Source organism: Gadus morhua, chromosome 18 (assembly GCF_902167405.1).
Source record: "Gadus morhua chromosome 18, gadMor3.0, whole genome shotgun sequence".
In the NCBI taxonomy this organism is placed as follows: domain Eukaryota; kingdom Metazoa; phylum Chordata; class Actinopteri; order Gadiformes; family Gadidae; genus Gadus; species Gadus morhua.
In genome coordinates, this window is record NC_044065.1 from 21,865,815 (window position 1) to 21,885,250 (window position 19,436).

At 43.6% G+C, this 19,436-nt stretch overlaps 1 protein-coding gene across 4 annotated transcripts in view; it reads left to right on the forward strand.

The window, feature by feature from the left end:
* Nucleotides 1-19,436, forward strand: part of LOC115531266 (serine-rich coiled-coil domain-containing protein 2) — a 51,821-nt gene that overhangs the window by 1,106 nt on the left and 31,279 nt on the right. For all 4 annotated transcript variants that reach the window (XM_030340415.1, XM_030340417.1, XM_030340418.1 and 1 more), the window contains exons 3-7: nt 15,101-16,506; nt 17,226-17,375; nt 17,818-18,000; nt 18,688-18,761; nt 19,161-19,340. In XM_030340415.1, coding sequence (XP_030196275.1) covers nt 15,144-16,506; nt 17,226-17,375; nt 17,818-18,000; nt 18,688-18,761; nt 19,161-19,340 — 1,950 coding nt within the window. In that variant the 5' untranslated portion in view covers nt 15,101-15,143. The remainder of the gene's footprint in view (nt 1-15,100; nt 16,507-17,225; nt 17,376-17,817; nt 18,001-18,687; nt 18,762-19,160; nt 19,341-19,436) is intronic.

Here is a 19,436-nt window from a genome sequence, read left to right on the forward strand (position 1 = left end):
TAGTCTGGGCCACATTTCTTGTTGTTTTCCTTAACAAAATGACCACTTGCCCCACTGTGGAAGGACAACATTCCATGCTGTAGCTGCATTTTTTGCAACTCATTCGGGCCATTGCGTATTCAGTTCTCCAGTGGTTATAAACCACCGTGGTGGTGGTCCTAGGAAGGCCTTTATGTTGTATCCTCCTGCCTTTGTACTGCACCCCACGAGCAGTTGACAGCAGGACCTGTGTGTGTGTGTGTGTGTGTGTGTGTGTGTGTGTGTGTGTGTGTCCAGGACTGGGTGGGGTACCCATTGACACTTTTTCAATTTAATAATTTAGTTCCTCAGAATCCCAGTGTTTTTATATTCCTGTATCCATTGTGTGTGTGTTTTATATTAAGTAGTATACATAGCAAAATATCTCCCTAGAAATGGTATATTCTTCTTCTCTTCCATGGTACTGTACCCCCCTCAGGATCACTCCCTCAGAAAGATCACAGATCATCCGGAAGGGTAATCCGGTTAATCTGGCCTCTATTCTTGTGCCTTGTGGCCTGTAGTAGCATGTAGCCCAGAGGCTAACAGGGCGATCAATGGGAGTGTCTCTCTCTTTCCCTCCCTCTCCCTGCAGACATGAATGATGACAATGCAATGAGCGAAACATAGACAAACAGACAGAGAGAGAGAGATCTCAATTATTAGGTATTTATGATACAAAGCACTATCATAAAAGGAATTGGCAGGCATTCAGCAAATGCAGCTGATAGACTCTCGCATTCAAATACTGTAGGCCATATATTGTAATAGGTTAATCATTCATCATAATTAATGTCTGTTCATATTAGGTGAAGTTGTATGACCCTTGACCTCTTGGTTAAGTGGTCAAGCCTGGGAAGAGCTAACTTGTTTTACCTAACATAACTAATGGCAGTTTTGAGGGAATTATCATAGATGGACAGAATAAATTAAAATAAATTATCTATAAATTATTATCCAAGCAGCCAAAACGGCTTCTTATTAACATTTGCACACAATTATTTCAGTTTTAATACTCACTTTAAGACGGTGGTAATGACTTAAGAAACGCTGGAATAATTGTACATTATTTGTAATAATTGTTAGTCATTATGTTACGCAATGGTAATAGTAGTGAGTTTTTCAGAGAGAATTCGGCGCATTCTCAGCTGCTCAATCATATAGAAACGGTATGTCTGCTTTCTGAGACACTTTTATTTGAAAAGCCTTGAGAGTAGCCAGCTCAATACTGAGAATCTATGGTGTACTTGGACTTGTATGACTAATGATGTTATGGCTGTGAGTCACTCGAGCTTGTCTACGTAGTACATAGCCTAATGCCCTGTTTCCTAATGCCCTGTTTCGCCACTGACGATGCACTGGCAACCAGACACTGATAAGCTGTCTTGCTAATGCTAATCTGCTAAACAACTTGTTATGGTATTCCTCTATGTTAGAATAACACAATTATCCAATTGCTCATGCTTATTATGAAAACACATATTATTCACTCCGTTTGTTGAGTTATTTTTCTACAACTGAAGTTTATGTAAAAAGTATTTTACCAGGCACATTAAGCTAACAGAAGCATGAATCATAGTTTGTTTGAGGTATAAAAGCAATCGGTATCATTAGTATCTGGGCCTCGCTTTCTGGGTGATGAGAATGGAATCCCTCATTAATCAACATACCCGTACAACACCACTGAAACACAACAAGAAATATCATTGACCATCGGCCTAACTTTAACTTATCCGATATTGTTTGCAGTTGAAATGTAAGTGATTGACTGCTAAGCTCTCTTGACTACGACAACCTGTTTAATGCAATAACAGCACAAAGATCTCTGGCTAATGATTAATCTGTTTAAGGAGAGCCTCTTATCCATCTATATTCCTCTATCTTTCTCTCTATCTGAACCTTCTTCTCTTACTCTGACTGCCTCTCCCTGTATTACTAATTCACCCATCCATCGTTACTCACTCATAAATCCCAGTTTAGACGTTATCTAGAATCAGAGGTCATCAATAAAGATGATCCTGACTTTGTGCCGGACAAAGGAGAGAGGGCATGCTTCTCCTCTATCTCTAGTGCTCCAATTTATTTACACTGAACTTTTATAAGTGTTAAGTGTGTGTGTGTGTGTGTGTGTGTGTGTGTGTGTGTGTGGGTGTGTGGGTGGGTGGGTGGGTGGGTGGGCAGGCGTGTGCGTTCAGAACAATATCGTTGTCTTATGGGCCCAAGGACAAGATTTCTCTGGACCTTGGTGTATCCGACCCGCCCTGTGAGATAACTGTTTATGATACAACTGATTAAGATATAAGCTGGTACTGCTAGAATATGCTTTGGTGCGCTGTGTGAGCCTGCGTCTTATGTTCTCTTGATCATACTCGGTAATTAGGACTCTTGCTCGCACCATTTTTGGAGGCTAATTTATGGATTCAGTTTTGGTTAAGTTTCTGCCGCACTGTTTAAAGAATCATGAATAGGAAATGGTCTTCAGAACTAATTTCCTGTGTGACACTCATGTTTCAGTGGTCTATTTCACATCAGTCCACAAATCATATGGTACTCCTTTTAGAGAAAGCCTGATGCTGACAGATCAATGCTGGCTTGCTCCCTTGCATGTATGTGTCGTTTCACCCTGTCTTTATGCTGTTTATAGAGCTCACTTCCTCGCTAAAGATAACTGTATATTATGAGCGTGACAGATGTCAGATACCTCAGGAGGCCTACTAGCATCGCACTGCGTGTGTGGTCTGGTGAATAGCTTAGAAGCTTAGTTTAGCTTGGTTAGCTATTTTAGCTAGCCTCTATTCTTTTATAGCATTGCATCATTTAGCTAGCTTCTCTTTTATTTTATTTTTATCTTGGCCAAGCTGAGCTAAATTTATTTGAGTAAAGTTAAGCATTGCTTAGCTTAGCCTCCCTATCTGATCGGAAAGGAATTCCAGTACATAAGAAAAGGCAAATGCTGCTGATGATGGTAATGATGGTTATGCAAGCATTTGTCTCTCTTCTCTAAACGCTTCCTGCTTGGTGGGGCCATGAGGTCATCGCTTGTTCACATATTTAAATGATTGATTTCCTGTATTCTCCTTTTTGTTTATTTTACTGTTGATATGTTAATTTCTCTTTCTCTTTCTCCATCTCCCTATTTTATCATGTTGAGCCTCAGATGGTCTTCAATCTCAATCTTTATTTCCCCTCCATTTCCTTTTAGCTTCCTCCTCTCTGACTAGTTATTACGACACAGAGTCTACACTGAGGATGAGGTCTTGGTAAAATAGTGGATCATATCTGTATGGAGATGAAGTGTTTACTTGGGGTAAGAGCGTTGCATGGGTGTCGGCTGTGTACGCGTGGTGGGAGAGTGTGGCAGCGAAGGAGGCCGCAGCCAGAAAGAGCTGCTTTGTGTGTGATGTGTGAAGGGCATGCCTGTTTACTGGAGAGGGTATGGAACACACACACACACACACACACACACACACACACACACACACACACACACACACACACACACACACACACACACACACATCATAGTGGTCTTTAATAATTTCCCTCCTCCCTCTTCATTTAACAAACAAGCACACACTCCGGCCCCAGGCCCCCCAGTGCAACAGGGATTTTGTGCTGGTTGCTCCGAGCCCCAGGGGGCTGTATGAGGCTTTGGAGGGGTGAGCTACCGACCCTAAATAATAGAGGGCCTTTAGAGAGTGGTGCCAACCCCCTACTCCTAGTTAATTCAAAGCCAAAGAAAGACTTGTCTTAAAGGAGTACTGCCTTCGTTTAAAGCTCATACTCTACAATAGAACTCGTAAGTCCGCCCCTTCCGATAGACCCCCATGGGACCTCTGAGATGGTACAATTTGAATGGGTTTCAATGGAGAGAAAGTCATTATTTTCTGGTCCCAGTCTTTATATGCCCTGGATTACACATATGTTGTTTGTGGATTTAAATGATAATCTTTCATGTTAAGAGTTTGACAGTTTATTGTGCAATTGTTCAGTTAGAGGCTGTAGAGAAAACAAAATGAGAAAGAATCCACGTCTCTTATGTGACGTCACGCTCCCTGCGACTGGCGTGGACAAGACCGACATAACTGAAAATCTACACATGCCCCGACTTATAATGGTTTTCACCTCTTTCGATGCTGTTATCCTCCCCTTGGAAAAAAGAAGTGGAGCAGAGAGATCGCCATGTCTGTACCAGAGTGGTGGTTACGCATATCATTCGCGTCGAGAGCACCGAGGGGCTGTAGTTCACAGAACAGCCTCACACAAAACCTAACATTATCGAACTTCTTCTTTGCATGAAAAATTATAAGTTAAATCCACAACCAACATATGTGTAATCCAGGGCATAAAGACTGGGACCAGAAAATAATTACTTTCTCTCCATTGAATCCCATTCTAATTTTCCGGTCCCATGGGGGTCTCCCGGAAGGGGCAGACTTACGAGCTCTATTAAAACATCATTCAGTTTTGGTCTTGAACTGTCTCTCACTCTCTCTCTTTCTCTATATCTCTCACGACTCTCTTCCATTCTCTCTCCTTTGCCCTCTCTCTTGCTCTTTCTCACTCTTGCTCTCCCTATCTTTCTCTCTCTCCCTATCTTTCTCTCTCTGGCTCTCCCCACCTTTCTCTCTCTTGCTCACCCCCATCTGTCTTTCTCTCACTCCTGCTTTCTTTCTCTAGCCTGCGGCCTGCTGAGCCCCTCATCAGGAGGTTAGGACAAATCATTAGATAAGGCAAACCTGTTATTCAATAATTAGGCCTTTTATAATACTAGGTCGTGCAAATCACTCATTAAGTGGAGAAATTATCAGATAATATTATCTGTAATAGCATCCTTTTCGACATGGACTGGGTCTGTCTTGGGAGCTCTTCCTTCATAGCATACTTAGTTTGTGGAAAAAAAAGGTCCTCATTCCCTTTTTATGTAGCCTAGTTCCCTATCAAACAGTATGTTTTTCAATAGTAAATATTAAGGAAAGGACAAGCCACAAAAGTGAATGCATACTTTTTTGTTGCAAATTTTCACACTTCTCTCTTCTCTTTCGGCTTGTCATGGTGTTATGGAGTTATTTTATTGCCAATTACATTCGAAGGATAAAGCAAGATTTGAGACTGGGATTCACTTGACATACAGTTTGACACGTACAAAAAAATGTAGTTTTGACCAACTTCTAAATGAAACCGGCCATATCCTGGAGGAATTTGCTGGCACTAGCAAATTATGACAATTTGTAAACAGAGTACATGTGTTCAGTGCTGCTGTAGTTTGTGAAGGAGGGTGTGTCTGTTGGTTCATGATTGACAGTTGTGTTTTGATGCGTCACCTTTCCCCAGGGTGAGGGTGTGTGGGGTTGGGGTTGGGGGTCGCATACACTTTTATTTTCTTATGTACAGTAGGCATAGACATGATTGTTAAAAAGCATATTGAAAGTATAATTGAGGAGTCAGAACCATGTTACCCATAAAGCCTGATGTTTAGCAGGCTGTGGAGGGGAGGGGGGGGGTATATATATCAGAGCAGCTGAGTCAGGAAAGTTCATGTTTCTTCTACCCTCTAGGGATGTTCTTACTGATCTGCGATGTACGTGTGTGCGTGTGTGCATGAGGGAGTTGGCAGAAAGGCCACAGTTTTGAAGCTAGTCCTCTCGTGGGAGATGGATGGTTTGACAGGCTGCTGCTGTCCCTGGATGGTTTGACAGGCTGCTGCTCTCCCTGGATGGTTTGACAGGCTGCTGCTGTCCCTGGAGGGTGTGACAGACTGCTGTACTTACCTAAGTGGTTGTAGTGGTTACCTAGTAGTTGTAGTACTTACCTAGTAGTTGTAGTAGTTACCTAGTAGTTGTGGCGTCACTGATGTAGCCTTTGTTGAACTCAAGTTCAACCCCTGGGAGGAGGGCGTAGAGAGCAGATGATCAATGCTGCCGGTATCCTGGTCTGATTTGATCAGGAACAGGCCAAAGGGGAGTTAGGAGAACACAAACAGATAAGCAGGACATGTATTTTTGCTATATTGGTCATGTTTTGCCTGTTACTATCAAGGGTAAATGCCTGGTTTATTAATAGTTTGAGAAATCTTCATATCGAGCTTTTGGAAATGAAAATGTCCCATTTATATATATATATACAAATATCAATGTAAACATCAATGCAAGACTTGGATGCTGATATTTAATCCCGGTTTTCCAAGCCAGAAACGTTTATGTGCGTGCGTGTTTTAGAAGAATATTGTGTATGTGCCACGAGGAACGGGTATATTACTGGTGGCCCTTTGACCCTCCAAAGCAGACGTAGTCTGTCCTCACAAAGAGGATTCTGACATATTTGTTTGTGGTTATCGTATGTTAGGAATTAAGCTTGTGTGGTATTTCCTATTTTGTGGTAAAGTATCTAGAAGAGTCTATCAATTTGAGATCAATTATGCCGCAGGCAAATACACAATTAGGGGGTATTACTAGAATAGGGTTACATGCCTGTATGTTAAAAATACTACTTATTATTCTCACAGTGATCATTTCTGCAAAACCTATTTCAACATCATTCAAAAGGTTTTTTCAAGTCTGTTTTGTGTCATGTTGCTTTAAGGACCAGGTCCCAGTCTGCTGTGATTGGTCAGCACACCCACTCTGTTGCGATTGGTTGAACATGTCGGCAAATTCACCCCCCCCCCCCCCCCGAGAAGTTTGAGCTTGAGGGTATTCGGGGCACAAATACCCCTGATTTCGATTTCATTATCTCAAAAGCATGATGTCACCCCTTTAAAATGTTTTACATGGGAAATATACCATGACCTTTATACAATAGCCTAATTGAAACCAATATTAGACAATAAACCATATGCTTTTAAAATTCCTGATTATACTTTTATATTATTACATCATACAGGTTAGGATCAGATTCCCAGTGGATGTTGTTGGTGTCTTGCTGAATCTCGCGCATGTGTCACCTCAAAGCCAAACCACTGACTACCTTGGCTGTGTGATGTCGTCCCCATCTCAGAGAGACGTCAGAGGCGTCCTATGTTGTTGGGCTGTCTTTGGTTTTTATCCCTGCTGCACGCAGTCATACTATATGCAGTATGTTTAGCTTGCCACTGTTATTTTTAATTTCCCAGTGAATGTGATCCTGACAGGGAGTGCTAGCAGCAGCCAGCGGGTCAACCGATCGATAGTCAACTGAGTGCTGGATCAGGTTACCGTTGAGTCACTTACCAGGGGGAGTGGGAGGTTTAGAAACACGAATCTTCCCTCTGATGCCCAGCACTCTGGAGCCTCTTTAATGGAGGTATTATGAGATCTGAATCCAGAGTGCCATATAGTGACTTCAGAGACTTAAGACTCTCACATTTGGGGATCAAACCTTTTGGGATCAAACCTTTCAGCTGGGATAACCCGAAACGCTGCGCCCGCTTTTACCTTCTTTATCTCCTTCACCTTGTGATTGTGTTAGAATGGTCAAACAAACGGCTAGTTGGCGTCTACGGTCTAGTACTATCTGCTGCTCATATCTCCGAACCACCAGACCCCCGCTGGCTCTTCTGTGCTCTGGCCCCCCCCAGACCCCCGCTGGTCCGTCTGCGTTCTGGCCCCCCCCGACCCCTGCTGGTCCGTCTGTGTTCTGGCCCCCCCAGACCCCCTCTGGCCCGTCTGTGCTCTGGCCCCATGACAGTCTGCTTCTCCGAAAGCCAGAAATTGAATTAGATACAATTTGTATATTTGTTTTTTTAAATGAGGGGCGGAGATACATGCGGATTGTATTTCTTAAATATAATTCAATCAATTATTGTATCTAGTGTATGTATTTCGGCGGTAATGATGCAAACCTACTTGCGTTAAATTAAACAATTTTGTTGGAACTATAAGTGATTTAAAGTGTTTTATTTCCATACACATTTAATTGAGTCAAGTTGATAAAATTCTGTTCAGGGTATTTCCCCTTGATGCTTGTGTTTGTTTGTTTTGACCCTTGCTTGGATCACAGTTAAAATACAAATGTGCAAGCTTTTCAATATCAAGCTACACCCCCCTAATAATCTTTCTGAATAAAGCATATGGTTAAATGTTCTTTGTTTATATAGACGCACGATTTAAGACACACGTTATGTTCCCAACCACCTGTTTCATGCGGTTGGCGAACCACAACAGAAATCTTGTGGGGGCTTGGCTTCGCTTCGCTCACCTTGACGCCAAGCCAATTTAAATGTTACCCCTGGAACTCTATCAGAAATGGCACATGGTCAAACAGACAACGCTCAAGTTCACACCTTGAAGCCTGGACTTCTGGATCTGAGGATTGGTCGGACCAGATCCATCTTAGCCATCAGGCAGACATCTATTCTTCTGACCCCTCTCACATATTCAAAGTTTGTTTCAATCACAATTCATTAATCCTTCCAAATTATGAACTAGTCGAGCTGAAACCAAGGTGGCCCATGTTTATTAGAAGTTGGTGCTTTAATGGTTTAACTTCCTTTGCTCCTTGACCTAATTTCCTACATTGTTACTTCATTGTACTAAATATCCAAGAAGGGTAATGGAAATGCATTCAAGATGAAGGACCATCCATGTTTTTTACTAGTCTCTGCCCCTCTACCAAAGTGACAAATGCAGACCTTATTGTAGGTCTCTCACCTCACTAGGCTGGGAATTGGAGCAGAAATATTGATGTGCATGAACCCTACTGTAGTGGGAGGAGGTGGAGGCGAGGAGGGTGAGGAGATGGAGGAGGTCAGGCGTCAACAGAAGGGTGAAGGAGATGAGTAATCGTGAGCGAGAGATGAGGACAAGAGAGGAAAATCGGGAAAGATGTGATTTGGGTGAAAACAAGGAATGGGAAGGTTGACTGAAAGGAAGACATAATTTTGATTGTCAACCTAAGGAGTGAATTAATAAATCTGAAGCCAGTTTGATGCAGTGAGAGGCAGCCGTTATCCCAGGAGACAAACTCATCATATATTTATGCGTTTGTTCTCTCAAAGCCTGCTGGAGAGTTGCATTTCTTATCTGTCTGGTGTTGATACAGAAAAATAGAAAACAACAAATTGTTGTTAGTATTTGGTTCATATGCCAATGTTTCTGGAAGCTGTTTACAGTCTGTTCCATTTGTTGCAGTGAATTTTGTGAGGAAAATGACCTAGTCCATCTCCTAAAAGGGTTTTGTGGTTTAGGGTGGCTTTCAAGGTATTCCTTTTAGACAAGGTCCTTCTTAGTCCTAGTGTTAGTGTTACGTCTAACTAATTGGTTGGTTAGACAAATAAACAGGAAACCCAATCAACAACACATGGGTAATTGGAATATTGCTCTCATCTTAGTGGTGTCTTGTTTGTTTTAGAGTAGCCGTTTCTCAGGGCTATAGATTAAACCTAGTCACTCATTTAGTCAGACAATATCAATGCACTAGCAAAGGGCCAATTCAGCGACCAGGATTCAATTGACATCAACTGGGAATGTAACCAGGGCAAATAGACCTACTTGAGTTCTCCACATAGGTCAATGTGGATTTTATTTTCTTTGTAAATAATAAAGGATATATGAGCAGTTAATCTGAACAACAGTGGACAAGGAGATGGAGATGGCTATTTCCAACAGAAATAATCGTATCATGGGGGTGTAAGGCCTTTTCCTGGTGTTTGTAGCGTTTAAAAAATGAATATTCAATGAAGAAGATGTTTGACACATTGTTTAATTGACTTGTTCAGTCGCTTATTATTATTTTTCCCAGTACACATTTTACTTTGGTTCATAAGGAGCAGGATAGAGGATTGGCTTTTGTGTTTGCCATCAGCCCAAAGGTACTGGTTTTGATCCCCCATGTACAGTTTACCCAGTGTTTCCCACAGAAATTTTGGAGACTATGGGGGGGGGGGGGGGGCATTCAACCGGACATGCGCGGTGGTTTGCCTACTAATAGTAAACTAACACTAACAAAGAACTAATTCCTTGGTATTGATTATGGACTTTGTATTTGTTGAGTTGTGGTGCACTATTGTTGCAGCTCGCGTTGCATTCAGATGAAATAATAAATTATGGAATTATCTTTAGCAGTTCTTGGCGTATATTTCTGCAGATATGCATTCTACACAACAGATGGCCAATCTCCTTTTTTCAGTGTACGCCTATTTAAACACAATGGCGTGGCCTAAATGTCACCTTCTCAATCGTTTCATAGGCTATACATTTGTGTAAACCCAGACAGCCGAACTTCGTGCTCTCATGCAATCCCAATGAGAGCGACACGAACTTCGTCTGAGCAAAAAAAAAAAAAAAAAAAAAAATTCATGTGCACGCAGAGACTATGGCGGCCGAAATTAGACTATGGCGGGGCGCCATAGGCAAGGCAAGGCAGGTTTATTTGTATAGCCCATTTCATACAACAAGGCAACTCAATGTGCTTCACAAGTCCAAAAAAATAAAATAAAAAAGGATGGTCCTTGCATACAAAATAGAAATTACAAAAGCAATAATAGTCTCGTCAATGTGTGGGAAACACTGGTTTACCTTTAGGCCTTCTTGAGGGCGATGCCATAACTTGCTCGTTAATTAGATGTATCTTTATTCACTGTAAGTCGTTTTGGTCTTAAAATACTAAAATAATAAACTGTTGTGTCATCCCCAAATCAGTCCATCATCTTTCTAAAGTCCTGACCCAGGACCAGGTCTCCACTGGTCCATCTCCAGTCCTTGCTTTGGAGAGGCAGCAGTGGCTGTGGTCTGACGCTGAGATTGTGCTTGGGTAATGAGTTGCCTTGCTATTTCTTGAAGACTCCATTAGGGAGAGTGCCTGGTAAACGTGTTGTTGGAAGTCTTTGCTAATCATTCTGGGATGTACCATCATTCACAGCAGTGGACTTTGGCTCTGTGTTGTCGGTAAGGTTCCTTTCAACAGGAACCTCTAGAACACTCAGGTGCAGCAACTCTAATAGTCATTTTATTTTCAGTCATAGATGAGGTTATTTCTTCAATGCTTAAAGATAAATGAAATGATCTGCATAGCTAGTGCTATAGCTAGTGCTAGAGTTACCTGCTGAACAACATATCCTGAAATTTGTACCCTGAAAATCTAGCTCTGTACTATGGGGTAATACTACGCCTGAGGTAGTATTTATTTACTCTGTTGGAATCTAAATTACCTTATATGTGAATGAGGAGTCGAAAATCTATTACTCACACCATTTGCATGTCATTGAGTGGCACCCTTAATAATAATCAGCCTGTTGTCTTTTGTTTGCTGAAAGGTTAAAAAATATTTACATTTTGGCACTGCTTTTCAGAGTCATTCGTGGTGAACGCTAAAAGATAGGTGATATCATAACCCTAAAGTACACATCATACAATAAATTACAATGCATGAGTTCACAGCTGCACGTGTATATAGAAAATGTTTATTTTATTATTATTATTATTATATACATTATTATTTTAACAGTTAGCTGAACATTATAGGGTCCCGGCCTTCCACTCCATGAAATCAATAATTTGTCCCAGTGTTTGTTATATGTGAAATTAAGCAAAAAAATACGCTCTCTTTCTCCGCTAACGCAGTCGTTCGCGACGCCTTTCTTTTTCATAATTTCTTCTATTTGTCTCCAACTCATGCTCTAATCTTTCATCGATCGATGCTTCGGATGTTGTAGATGCAACGGAATATATGATGCATCGTTGCAGTGACATTTAAGATGATTGCGATGAGTTTTGCCCGTTCTGCCTCCATGATGGCTGTGGTCATACCAAAACAAACTAGAGTGACAGCGGCTTCACTTATCCTTTCTCTTGCAAACTTAGTACCTACGCCATATCCCGCTCCTTGCAAGCTCACCCCCCTTACCAACCTGGAGATTCTACTGATGTCTGAATGACATCGATGTCCGCATATAAAGTGTGAATCACCCTCGGGGTCGAATCTCCTGATCTACAAATGCGGAGGAGATGAAAACGGCTTATATCACTGATGGCTGAATGTAGAGCTATTGAACACTGATTTGAATGAACTAGTATTGCTAGCAGCGCCTTTAACATGGTCTATCAGGAAACTAAAGTGTTAGTATGGCAGTAATCTGAATAACAATCTAGGATCCGGTGTGATTCAATTCTGTCTGCATCTTGAGAATGTTCCCATTTTTCTATTTAATTATATTCAAATTCTTTTAAATTTATGTTTGCTTTGCTAGTCAAATGCTCACTTTGCTTGTATGCAACCGTTCTTGGGGTCCAGGTGTAGTTTGTATCCCATGATGCAGTTTACTTCTTAGGCAGTCACATACATTTTACCAGTCCATTAACACAGAGGACGGTAACGCAGCACAAACATTGTGTGTGTCTGTTGTGTTATACTTGCACATTTCATCCAAGTTATTGTACACATGATTTCCTTCATACCGCTCGCTCTCTCCCCAGGAATGCAAAGTAGGGCTTATCTTTGTGAAATGGGCCCAGAATGTCCCCCTATGTGCTGCTGGAAAATAACACAGGCAAGCATTTATAATGGATCAAGCACTTGCATAAGGTGGATATAATGGCCCTTTTCCACCGACAGTACCAGCTGAACTCGCCTCGACTTAGCCCGCCTTTTTTTGCGTTTCGATCACCAAAATGAGGTACCTGGTACGTTGTACTTTTTTTTTTGTCTCATCTCCGAGGTTCCAAGAGAGCTGATCTGATACTTTTGTGTGACGCAAACTAGCTGCTGGCCACTGATTGGCCAGAGAAAGACGCTACTGGACGAGTCATGATGAGCGAGATGTCGGAGCCTGACACTCGACACCCGGCATCTTTAAATAATAACATCAGTGTTCAGTCAACAATAGTGATTGATTATTGAACATGGCAGGATCAGCATGCAAGAACACTCCATGGACCGTGAATATTTTAGCATTCACCATTGCAACAAAGCCAATAATAACCAAAAACATTGTCTGTAATTTGTAAAATGAAATCACAATCTACAAATAATCCAGACAAAAAACGCATAGAAATGATCTATCACATTGCCATTGTGTAAGGAGACTGGTGTGGGTCATTGAGAGCCAGATGGATCCATGTAGTCTGTCTATTGCTTAAGGATCCCATATCATGTTTTAAGGGTTAATAGGGTTAATGAGAGACTATAAAAGACGACTCAGGTATTTGCAGGCATTTTGAGATAATTAGCTGTTTGGGTGTGACACCTTGAGTCTACAATTTAGATATTTTTTTCGCATTATTCAAATTGTCTGAGATATTGTATTGTGTATTTGGGGTTTTCATGAGCTGTAAGCCCCATCATCGAGATTGTAGTACATTTTCCACAATATTCATATTCACTGAGATGCACCTGTATGAGGTGAAATGTAGGGTTGGAGTGGTTACAATGACTTATACCACAATTAAAATCTTGTTATTCCGTGTTTGACAACTGTTCAATACATTTTAAATAAAGCAGTTTTTTCCAAGTTCTGAGTGTTCTTGAAAGCAGTAGAACTGAACTCCCTACCCTGACTCAATGGATATGCAAAGCAGACCAACACACAGACCACCAGCCTAACATAATCAAGGGCTTCCTTTCAAAGGACTTAACTTGATGTTGACGAAGTTGATTCGTTTATCAAGTTTTACAGCATCATCCATCATCCCTCTGTAATTCTTCATCCAGTTGCCTATTTCTCACATGGAATTGATTCCATTTTTGATAAATTAGCTCTTCGTTAATTGCCTCTAGGCGTGTCTGTCTTCTGATCAGTTTCTTCTCGTGACACACAGACTCCATGTTGTATGATCACAAGTGTTGGTTGCGGAAAACTGATGATTACCGTGTGATAATCTGATGCCGTGAACTGTGTCTATTTATGTTTTATTTTCATATCCTCAATCTTCTCCTCATCATGTGTCAAAGCTGGAGGGCAGGCCTTGAGTTGATGCCTTTTTATATCTAGATTTTGTTTTAATCTTTGTTTTAATAATTTAATAATTGTATTGGTCATGAAGGAGGCATTATAGCTGCTCCTGACCAAATGAACAGACCTACTCTGTATGGTGGCTTTCAGCACAAAAAGGCCACCATCATTTGTTCACAATGCATTCATAATTGAAAAAGAAAATTTGTTATTACGGTACTCAAAGACAGGTCATTGACCAGATTGTTTTAATGTGGGTGCGAAAGCCGAATCAGACCATGCTATGTACAGTGAAACACCTACATTATAGCTGACCGTCAGGCAGTGTGTGTGGGAGCAGGATTTGTGATGACTGTATGGGATGACAGTGATATGGGTGTGGCTTGGGCGTACCCAGACTATCAACACCTGAATACCATGAGATGTGGACCTACTGCTGCTGTCTGGTGGAAAGTATTCAAGTCATTATGGACCAAGGACTTTCCTAAAGGTGTGTGTGTGTGTGTGTGTGTGTGTGTGTGTGTGTGTGTGTGTGTGTGTGTGTGTGTGTGTGTGTGTGTGTGTGTGTGTGTGTGTGTGTGTGTGTGTGTGTGTGTGTGTGAGACAATCCAAGACTCTGTGGTTGGCTTGTACAACTTCTGACTCACAGTGCACGCATGCATGCATGCATGCATACACTCACACCAGAGGAGGTTTTGATTGCAGCCCAAATATATAAAAAGGGATTATTAAATCATTGTGGAACTGTACAGTGTTGGAGAATTATTGGGTTTGCCAGTAACGTAGTATGGGAAAAAGATGAATACTATATAAAATACCACTTATATTTAAAAAGTGAATTGTAGACTGGTATAAAAAGTAAACCAGGAATGCGTGTCTTATCTACGTTCCGTTCTACTTCCAAGGGGACCACACCTGTTCTCAGAGAACCATACCAGTATTTCAGGATTCCTATATTCAGTAATGAGGTGTATTCTGCATTCCATTCATTACGAGCTATTATCCTTTTTACGCAAAGAAACGCTTTGCGTAAAAAAAAGGTGTATTCCCTCGGGATGCAAGTTATGATTGATCTCTACAGGTCTTTCAGAACCGATTTCAAATCTATTTTTCTTATTCTTTTGAGTGTGACCAAAGTCCTTATATAGGTATTTGCTGTTTTTCCCTTGGTTCAATACCTCCCTCCCTCCCTACCTCTTCCTCTTCCTCTTCATCCAGAGTCGCCGACTCAGTGTCTCCATGGTAACGTTGGCGGGGTCTGATGTCGGCCTCTCCTTCAGCTCTCCTCGCCCCTCCCGCCATGCCCACCATGGTCTCCCGGCTGCCCAAGTTTGGCTTCCGGCCCTCCTCCTCCGGAGTGCCCCAGGCCAGCAACCCTCAGAGCGTCCCTACTGCTACAGCTTCAGGTGGGACCCCGATGGGCGGGGTCGACCTCTCTGCACCCCTCACCAACGGATCAAACCACCAGCCCCCAAACACCGTCTCCACCGCCGTCACAGGGGGCCTGGTCAAGAACAATGGTTTGCTCGGCATGCCCGCCCCTCTCTCCATAAGTTGGACCAAAAGAGGAAAGGTGGGGGTCAACAGGGCGGGCGTGCCAGGTAGGAAGATCGGGGCCGTGGCCCAGAGTGACGTCGTCACTCCGTGCCAACAGCTCCAACTCCCGCCAGCGCAACAGCAGCCGTCGCCGTCGACAACGCAGCGCTGGCTCAAGAAACCCAACCCCCCGGTAACCACGGCGCCGACGACAGTTGCCTCTAAAGTGCGCGTTTTTGGTTTGGGAGCAGCTTCAGCGTCCTCGCCACCATTGGGCCCTAAACTCCTCCCTGCTGTAAAGGGCGGAGCCGGCGGCACCCGACCGGGCCAGAAGGCTGTGCCGGGCCTCACCAACGGGACCAGACCAAACCTCAACGGCCCCGCCCAGCGGTTCGGGGCCCTCCGCCAGCGCGCCAGCTCGTCCGGCTCCGGCGGGCCGGGGGGCTCGCGGCCCAGCTCTCGGTCGGGCTCCCCCCTCCTCAGCAAGCAGCCGGCCGGCCGCTCGCAGTCCAGCGACAGCCTGAGGACCGGGGGTCTCGGCGGGGGCGGCCCGTCCGTCCGCCTGCTGTCGGAAAAGGACCGTCTTCGCTCCCGGAGCCTGAACCAGGTGCAGAGGCAGCCCTGGTCCACGCTGCCTGCCGCGCTGTCGGCCGCGCCGGCCTCCTCCAGGATCACGCGTTCATACTCCCTCAACAGGGCCGCCGAGCGGGGCTCCAAGGAGCCGCCACCGACCGCGCCCTCCTCCCGGCTGCTGCTCCTCCCAAAGGCCCCGGGGGGCCGGTCCCCCCTGGCCAAGCACGCCCCTTGGGGGGACGCAGACGGTGTGGTGGGTCTCGGGGGAGCCAAAGGCCTCCTCCCGGTCTCCCACCTGAAGAAGCCCCTCCTGCCCAGCACTCACCTGTCCTACAACGCCCTCGGAGCCCACCGCTCGCGGCCGTCGCTCATCAGGCAACCCCGCCCACTCCGCGTCACACCGGCCCCTGGAGCACAACACCACAGTCAGGAAGTGGAAGTCCAGGGAGCGGAAGCACGTAGGAACTCTCTGGAGTCGCCCTCGGTCACGCCCTCCACCACGGAGAACAGCCCCGGTATGATATGTTAATCTCATAACGTTATCCTGGAGGTTGTCAACCCCTTTATTTGTAGATTTGAACATGGCATTCATTTATGCATAGATGATGCAATGCACAACTATCTTTTTGCCATATATTCTACCTGGTATACATTTATATTTACATTAAGGTCATCTCAGATATCCAAAGTACATTGGACATTAAGTACAATGTCAGAATGACATTGTACAGAAACAACAATTTACCGCCGTCGGTACAGGAAGGTTGTTTATAGAACCAAGTGCCAAGCACCAACAACTGCTGGGTTAACCCATTCCCTGTATGCAACACAGATAGCTAGGATAAGACGCTAAACAACAAGGTACTTTTTTTTTTTTTTTTTAGTGCCAGGACGTACAACATACAATAAATGTGTAGGAGGGGTGGGAAGGGGTGGCTATGCAGAGTCTAGTTGAACTCTGAACAGGTGAGTCTTGAGTCTTTTGCGAATAGCATTCCTCTTTAACTCAATGGATAAGAGTGTGGCATTAATACTGCAAGGGTTGGGGTTATATCCCGACTGGGGCTACCCATGTCTTTGCTGAGTCTAGTAGAGTCTAGCTCTTAGTCTCATATGTTGGATACATTCTCCCGGGTGGTCTTTCTGTGTTGTAACATCCGTCCCCTTCATGTACTTGACCCACATTGTAAACCCATTGAAACACACCAACGTGTCGGTGTTCCTCTGGTACCAGGCAGCACCCCTGAGGCGGTGGAGCGGGTGTCCCACGGCGAGGTCTCCCTCCTGGGGGAGACGCTGGAGGACATGTCCCTGTCGTCCACCTCCTCCCTGGAGCGACACAACGACACCAGCCAGGAGTACATGGACGACTTTGATAACCTCGGTATGAACGAACAGCATTCTCTAAATAATCGGCATGGATTTCAGGGGACTGGTAAATAACGGAAAAAGGGTTGCCAAGGGCAACCATGGCCTTCAGTTGAAACATGTGGTAAAGGTCTTTTCAAGATGCGATAACATTTACTAAGGTGTAGTTCTAACTGTAGTAGTTTCAATTTTATAGTTCTTTATAAATGTCCATCGGTTCTGAAAATGGACCTTATAACAGCAAACATCACAAATGTAGAAAATAAATCTTAAATACGATTCAATCATACAAACACATATGATCTTTCTTTGAGTCTCAATGCTGAGACAACCCTCCACATGAAATAGTAAACAAGTTAAGCGCCCTTTTAGAGAACCAGAAAAACTGACCCTCAAACCTGAAATGATTCATATTCAGACAAAACAACTAACAATATCCATCCACTTGCTCTTCCTAGGAAACGGTGGTGTTGGAATCCTGCTTCTCTCCACCAATGACGGTGGAGAGGAAATGGCCATGAACCAATCGGAGTCCAGAACACATGATGTGAAAGTCCTCCGTAGCAGCGATGAGACGAGGATGTCAGGGATGCCCAGCTTCCTCGGGGACAGCATCGACTGGAGCGGCGTGAGGCTCAGTGGTGAGTGAAGAGCAGCTGGGTTTGGTCCCCCAACGCCCCAAGCCTAACCTACCTCTTTGAGTAGGATTCCCTGCGCCTGATTTCCACCTTGTTACCTACAACCGAAAATATGTTTTGTGACTTACTTCTGGTAGACCATCTCTTAATTAACGGGCGGGGCTATATTGCTGTTAATTCTTTTGCTCTCTCACTCACACTTGCTACAATCTTATTTGGGGGGGTGAAGTCATAATGTTTGGTTGACATGACTTAAGAAATTCATGTCAATCAAACGGCTAATAATAATAGCCCACGCAATAGTCCTACGGTTTTAAAACAATATGCATTTAGGTCAATATTTGGACCAGGATCAATCCCTTGTTTGAGTGTCTGGTTTTTCTTCCAATGACACGTCTCTGAATTTACTAAGTTGCTGTGGAGGAAGCATCTTGATAATGATTCAATAGAACACTCTTTAGACATACACCCCACTAAACCAGGTATCTATTTATTAGCCAAGTTCAAATGAATGACATTATTTATGAACTTTAAAATTGACTAGTTCAAGCCAACCCTGCCTAGTTATATCAAGATCTAGCATTGATACAAACTAAAATACTAAATATTGCCCCGACTTGTTCCATATCGTCAAGGAGGCGGAGTGTTATGAATGAGCAATGACTGACTTATTAGACCCCCCCCCACCAGGTGACCCAGAGGATTACCATTTGAGCAGGTTAACCAGGCAGAGGAGGACCAGCCAACAAGACTATCAGGAACAGGTAAATACGGCCCGCCCCCAGCCTCCTTCAACCAATCACAGGCCAGGGTTCCTGTTTCGATAGCTCATCAATAATGAATGCAGGGATGAATAGAAACAGTAATGGGAGAGTGACAATGCCAAAGTGGGTTATAACGTGGAACTAATATTATGTCTAATATATATTAGATATAATATCTAGCTATTAACAATTGTTTAAATAATAAGGAATTAAAAAAATATGTTTATGATAATAAAGTTATTCAAGAATGTATTTTACGTCAAAGTAAGGAATGCAAAACTAGAAGATATAATAATGAACATGTTTTAATTTTTGAAGTCCTTGCTACCTCCATGTCTTAAACCAACCTCCTGGGCTGATCTCTCCGGTTTCTGCTTCTCTGTGGTCCTCATCCACCAGGGCGGGTCGTCTCTGGACCTGTCCCCCTCGGACAGCTGTGGTTCTGGGGGAACGTACATGTGGGACGAGGAGGGTCTGGAGCCCCTGGGGGGGGCGGTGACCTCCGCCACCACCATCACGGCCAACACCGCCAGCACCGCCCATCACAGAGGGAGCTACGACTCAGACCTCAATAGCATTGTGAGGCCTGTGTGTGCGTGTGCATGCGTGTTATATTGGATTGGATTCACTTTATTGTCATTGTGCAGAGTACAACGAAATTAGGTTTTGTGACCA